The following is a 6,562-nucleotide window of genomic DNA, read 5'->3' as shown; positions in this document are numbered from 1 at the left end:
GCTGGTCCCCAGGAGCAGAGCTCCGCACAGCAGGGAGGGGGGTCTGGCCCGGGGCACTGCTGGAAGCTCCCTGCGCTCTGATCCCTCATGCCTCCTTGAGGTCTCCTTGTAGCTGAGCTCCCAGAGCATCCCAGGCGAGAGATGGCTGAGGGAGCTCAGGGTCTCAGGTGAGGGGCCCTGACCCGCCCTCTCTGAGCCCAGATGGTCACTCAGGCTCTATCTCTAACTCAATTTGCTGCCTGCTTGAATTTTTTTTTTTCTTTCTTTTTGTCCTTTAGTGCTAGAGATTGAACCCAGGGCTATTCTACCACCAAGCTACATCCCCAGGCGCATTGATTTTTTTTTTTTTTTTGAAACAAGGGCTTGGAAAGTTATTGGTCTTAATAAGTTACTGAGGCTGACCTCAAACCTTGATCCTCCTCCCAAGTACTGGGATTACAGGCAGGCAGCATCATGCCCAGCTTCAGGGCCCTGCAGTGGGCATAAACACTGTCCAACACCAGAGCTTCTCACATCCCACAACCATGTTTTTGTTTGTTTGTTTGTTTGTTTGTTTGTTTGTTTGCAGTACTGGGGATGGAACCCAGGGACATTCTACCTCCAAGCTACATCCTCAGCTCTACTTTTATTCTTTATTTTGAAACAGGGTCTCACTGAGTTGCAAAGGGCTTCATTAAATAGCTGAGGTTGGCCACGAACCGCGATCCTTCTGTCTCAGCCTCCCAAATCCTGGGATTACAAGTGTGCGCTACCACACTCAGCTTCAGGAGCCATGTTTACTGGGGTTGGGAAATTAACCATGGCTCAGCCTCTTGTGTCTCAGGCACCACTGACCCACGATTCTGGGGACTGAGGTGCAGGACAACAGCCTCCAAATGAGGAAGCTGAGGCTGAGACTAGATACAGATGCTAAAGACATGTGGGTGGGAAAGGAAAAGCTGGCGTTAAATAGAAGGCAGCAGCCAGGTGTGGTGGTGTATGGCCAGCCTCAGCAACTTGTGAGGCCCTCTGCAACTTAGTGAGACCCTGTTATAGCTCAGAGGTAAAAATGCCCCTGGGTTCAATCACCAGTCTGGAATAAAAAGAAGAAGAAGAAGAAGAAAGCAGCCCCACTACAATCAGGACAGCCCTGCCCAAGAAAACAGTGCCAGCGAGGAGGCCAGAAACACTCAGAAGTCTGTTCCCAGGGAGGGGGTGGGGTCCTTACTGAGAAGAGGAAGCCCACACACGAGACTGTTCAGCAGAGGACACCCAGAGGAGAGCCAGGACAAGAGCCAGTTTCCATCCTGCCTCCCTGCACCTGTCCCTGTGCTCACCCGGGACTGAGCTCCAAGTGAGCTGCGCGCCAGTGCTCAGCGTCTCTGCTGCTCTGCGTCCACCTGCAGTAGGAGCCTGCATCTGCCCCACAGCATCTCCAGGGCGGGGCTGATGACTGGCCATGGCGGAACCCCACCGAGCTGTGCAGATTGACGGGCTGAGGAGGGGAAGGACCATGGGGAGGCTCTGAAAGGAAGGACAGGCATTTAGTCTCTTCACCTGAAAAGAGCTGCTCAGGAAGCACCAGTGCATTTGCCACTAAGTCCTGGTCAACATTCAGGACAGACAGGCAGATAAAGAATTAGGTGGGAGGAACCACATTCCATCTGAAGGGTCTGCAAAGAGGTTGAGCCCATCTCAGCCATCGCCCTAGGGAGACGAGAGATTGCTGGGAAGTACTTCCTTTTTCTGTGAGGCTGCTGATGTGATAACCACATGACTAAGAGAACCCAGCCTCCAAGTGGCCATAACCTGTTTGTCTTCCTTCCAGGCCAGCACAGTGGCCTACACCCTCTGCACACCAGACCACTGGGAGGGCACGCCATGACCACCACCCTCATGACCCTGCTCTGCCTCGGTGAGACCTGGGGAGGGGAGGGAAGGGGACACCCTGTTCTGGGGAGGCTCAACTCCACAGCCAGGCTCTGGTCCAGTAGAACCCCACAAGATCCGTGGCTCTGGGGAAGACAGGAGCTTCCCAGGCCCCGGGGCAAACCTTTCACAGGGAACTCTCTTCCAGGGCTGAGTCTGGGCCCCAGGACCCCAGTGCAGGCAGGTGAGTGTATCTCCAGTGTCCCAAGTCTCTGACCCTCACTGCAGACGAGGGTCTACTGTGGGCAGTGGGGTGATGGGATGATGCTGGGGAGGCCTGGAGGGTCCTGGGCTGAGAGCTGGGGTCTGAGAGGAAAGGTGCTGCGACCCAGCCTCTGATCTCCTTGCAGGGACCCTCCCCAAGCCCAGGCTCTGGGCTGAGCCAAGTTCTGTGATTACCCGTGGGCAGCAAGTGACCATCTGGTGTGAGGGGACCCTGGGGGCCCTGGAGTACCACCTGTATACAGAAGGAAACACTGAGCCCTGGGACAGACAGACCCCACTGGATGCCAGCAACAAGGCCAAGTTCTTCATCTCATACATAACAGACCACAATGCAGGGCGATATCACTGTTACTATCGTAGCCCTGCTGGGTGGTCAGAGCGCAGTGACCCCCTGGAGCTGGTGGTGACAGGTGAGAGGACACTTGGGGACCCCAGCCCCAGGCTCTGCCCTCAGGGAGGGGGTCTGCTCTCAGGGAAGTCCCCTCTCACAGCCAGTCCTGGGGTTAACGTGGGAGGTGTGAGCCCATATAACCCACTGCCTTCTCCTCTCCTAGGAGTCTACGGCAAACCCAGGCTCTCACCCCTGCCCAGCCCAGTGGTGGCCTCAGGAGAGAATGTGACCCTCCAGTGTAGCTCACGGCTGGGATTTGACAGGTTCGTTCTGACTGAGGGAGGAGAACACAAACTCTCCCGGACCCTGGACTCACAGCAAGACCCCAATGGTGGGGTCCAGGCCCTGTTCAATGTGGGCCCTGTGACCCCCGGATGCAATTGGACGTTCAGATGCTATGGCTATTCCAGGAACTTTCCACAAGTGTGGTCAGAATCCAGTGACGCCCTGGAGGTCTTGGTTCCAGGTGAGGAGGCCCCAAACTTTCCCTGAGTGACGTAGGACCTCACACATGTTCCGGGAGAGCCTGGGTGTCCCATGGGGTGAGGGGAACCAGGACTCCTGAGCCCACTGGGGCCAAGAGCAGGAGGCCCTGAGACCAGATGTCAAAATGAGGGAGATGGTGAATGGGAAGCCGGAGGGTCCAGAACAGAGACGGGTCTTCACGTGGCTCCTGCAGCCCTTCTGCTCCTCAGGGACCTGCTTCTGTGTCATCCCCACGTGTGACCTTCACGGTGCCCCTGTTCAGGGCTGACCCACCTCCCCTGCTACTTCCTTGCAGGGACCCTCCCCAAGCCCCGGCTCTGGGCTGAGCCCGGCTCTGTGATCTCCCTGGGGAGCACAGTGACTATGTGGTGTGAGGGGCCCCTGGAGGCCCAGATGTACCATCTCTCTGAAGAGGGAAGCCCATCACCCCGGGAATCACTGACCCCCCTGAAGCCCGGGAACAAGGCCAACTTCTCCATCACCTCCGTGACAGAGCACCAGGCAGGGCGATATCACTGTTACTATCACAGCCCTGCTGGGTGGTCAGAGCCCAGTGACCCCCTGGAGCTGGTGGTGACAGGTGAGAGGACACTTGGGGACCCCAGCCCCAGGCTCTGTCCTCAGGGAGGGGTCTGCTCTCAGGGTTCCCCTCTCACAGCCAGCCCTGGGGGTAACATGGGAGCTGTGAGCCCCAGCCACAGACAGACATTTAGATGCTAAGGCTATCATGGGGACAAACCCCAAGTTTGGTCACACCCCAGTGACCCGCTGGAGCTCCAGGTCTCAGGTAAGGAGGTCAAGTCTTCTTCCCACAATTCTGCCCCAAGCAGGGTGTGGGCAGCTTGTCCCCAGGACAGCCCCAGGTGAGAGGAAGATGGGAGCCTGGGCTCTGAGTCAGACCCAGGTGTGGGAGACAGAGACCTGCAGGCAGCAGGGGAGGGGCAGGAGTGGAGGAAGCAGGCCTGAGCCCTGGCTCCCCTGCCCTCCAGGGGTGTCCAGGGAGCACTGGGGAGGCTCAGCCAGAGGGGCATTCTCCCTGTGAGGGGCAGGGTCAGCAGAGTCCTCTATGATGTGTGCACCCCACCCCATCACTGGCATGAAGAACAGGCCAGGTGGGCAGCAGAGAGGTCACTGGGAGGCCACAGGGCAGAGGCAGGAGAGTGAGGAGAGACAGGGGTCCCAGGGCAGCCCAGCCCCTCACCCTCCTCAGGTCCTCATTTTCACGATCCTCTTGGGTCTCAGCCCCCCACTTCAGAGTCTATTTCCAAACTTGATGAGGCTCAAGGTCTCTGTCCAGAGAATCCAGTGACCTCAGGCTGCCTGGACACACACTCATCCATCTAAGTCTGTTACAGCCTCAGCTGGGCTTGTGTCCACAGGCCTGGCATTCAGGGAGAGACGTGGGCTGGGACCCCAGGTTCCCAGGGGCTCAGAGTTGAGCTGCATAGGGAGGTGTCAGGCAGGAGACATGTTGGGGCCCAGCCTGGTGGAAGCAGTAGGTTGACCAGGACATCAAAGGAGTGCAGTCCTCACCTCTCACCCCATCCTAGGAGGACCCGAGGACCCACTCCTCACCCCTATGGAGTCAGGACCTCTGGGTGGAGAGTGAAGAGCTGTAGGAGGAAGTGGGTTGGGGGCAAGTCTGAGTGATGGTGTGGGCACAGTCTCCTGGGCAGCTGCTGCCCTGGTCATGTCTCTCCCTCTGGGCCTCAGTTTCTCCAAGTGTACAGGAGAGGCACGGCACAGACCTTCCGGTTGCTCTCAGTGCTGACCTTGGCTGTGACCTCCTGGGAGAAGAGGCCTCCCAGGGAAGACTCCAGGGCCTGAATCTGCATCAGGCCTGTATCCTCTGCACAGTGATGGAGACATTGTACAGGGGAGGGGGCGCAGAACCAGTCAGGGGCTTCCTGATGTTTCCCTGGAGCTCAGGGCTCAGCTCTGGAGGATGAAGGAGGCTGAAGTCAGACTCCCTGGGTTCATCCCCAGACCTGCTGCTTCCTGCTGGGGACCCAGAGGAGACCCCTTGTCTGAGCCTCAGTTTCCTGGTCTGTAACTGGGTGGGTGGCATCCTTGCTGTACACCTGTGGGGCAGGAGGTGAGGACAGAGAAGACCCAGCCCGGGCCCTGCACACACAGGCGCTCACTTAAGCAGCCGCATTTCTCATCCACGTGTCACTCCTGCCCAAGGCCTGGGAAGGCACCAGAACCTCCTGATCGGGGTCTTCGCAGCCTTCCTCCTGCTGCTTGGCCTCCTCCTCCTCCTTCTCCTCCTTCGCTGGAGACACCGCCGCCAGGACACAAGCAGGAAGGCGGGTGAGTAGGCCGAGGGTGATGCGGGCCTCATGAGGGGGTGGCCGAGGGTGGGCTCAGGGTGCAGCCCAGGGAAAGCAGCATGGTGGGAGCAGATCAGCTTAGGTCAGCTCAGAAACACGTGTGCAGAATCCTAGATCCAAAATCCAGAACAGGACACACTCCATCGCTGTGTCCTAGGGCTTCCAGGTGATTTTAAGCCTTTCCATCTAGCCTGTCTTCAGTCCCTTCCTCCCCTGCAGGGTCTGTGGGGTGGGCGGGTCTGAAGCCCAGGCTGAGGCTCTGTCTGCCTCACACAGCACAGGGACAGGCTGACTCCGACCATCCTGCAGGGGCTGCGGAGCCAGCACCTGAGACCAGTGTCCTGCACAAGAGGTGATTCCCGCCCAAGGACCCAGACCCCCTCTAGCCTGCCGTGCCTCCCGACCACCGGACACCCCTTGTCTCCCCAGCTCCAGCCCAGCTGCTACAGCCCAGGAGGAGCACCCCTGTGAGGAGTACCCCTGCAAGTGGGAGAGGAGCCTGGGCGGGGGATACAGGGGCCTTACAATCAGGAGTGTGGGCTGGGAGGGGCTGAGGGGACCTTGGCGCCCCTACCTGGCTCTGTGTTCCCATGTGGGACAGTACAGGGACCTGCGGGACTGAGAAACCCCAGGGGCTTTGGCCAGGAGACCCCCGTGTTCTGTCCCCACAGATGCTGCTGTGAAGAGCAGGCGGCCTGAGGACAGGGTGGAGCTGGACAGTCAGGTGAGCGGCTCCGGGTCCCTTGTGCCCTCAGCCTCTGGCTTGCTGGCAACTGCTCTCTCTCAGGGTCTCAGGAGACTCACGAGGAATGAGCCACCGCGCAGTCCCCAGGCTCCCTGCACTCGCCCCTCCAGGGTTCACTGGAGCCCCTTCTTGCAGATACAAGAGGGAGCAGGGCGCCCCCTCCGTGAGCTGCCTTAAGGGGGACAAACAGGACATCAGTGGAGTGTCAGGAGTGACAAGTGCTGCTGAGGACAGAGAGCAGAGAGAGGGATGGATGTGTGGGCTTGGGGGCTCTGATGAGGTGAGCCCAGCACGAGGCTGGAGGACAGGGCCACATGTGTGGCTTATGGACCAGCACCCGCAGCTGAGGACATGCAGGTGCCAAGGTCCTGAGGCAGCAACACACTCCTCAGGAAGATGGAGCCGATGACAGGGCTCAGAGTGTGGGGAGGGGAGGCTGGGGCTGCAGGAGGAGGCTGCCAGAGCCCCAAGGCT

At 59.1% G+C, this 6,562-nt stretch overlaps 1 protein-coding gene across 1 annotated transcript; it reads left to right on the top strand.

The window, feature by feature from the left end:
- Nucleotides 1-1,860: 1,860 nt before the first annotated feature.
- Nucleotides 1,861-3,016, top strand: LOC308268616 (leukocyte immunoglobulin-like receptor subfamily A member 5; the record flags this gene model as incomplete). The annotated part of the gene is made up of 4 exons (XM_080703726.1): nt 1,861-1,894; nt 2,057-2,092; nt 2,259-2,543; nt 2,688-3,016. The coding sequence occupies 4 exons, from the start codon at nt 1,861-1,863 to the stop codon at nt 3,014-3,016; spliced, it is 684 nt and encodes a 227-aa protein (XP_080559852.1).
- Between the last annotated feature and the right edge of the window lie 3,546 nt (nt 3,017-6,562).

The sequence above is a fragment of the Muscardinus avellanarius genome (assembly GCF_963383645.1).
Source record: "Muscardinus avellanarius genome assembly, chromosome: 10".
Taxonomy (NCBI): Eukaryota; Metazoa; Chordata; class Mammalia; order Rodentia; family Gliridae; genus Muscardinus; species Muscardinus avellanarius.
Note: the sequence above shows the minus strand (reverse complement) of the source record. Positions and strands in the feature narration are given on the sequence as shown.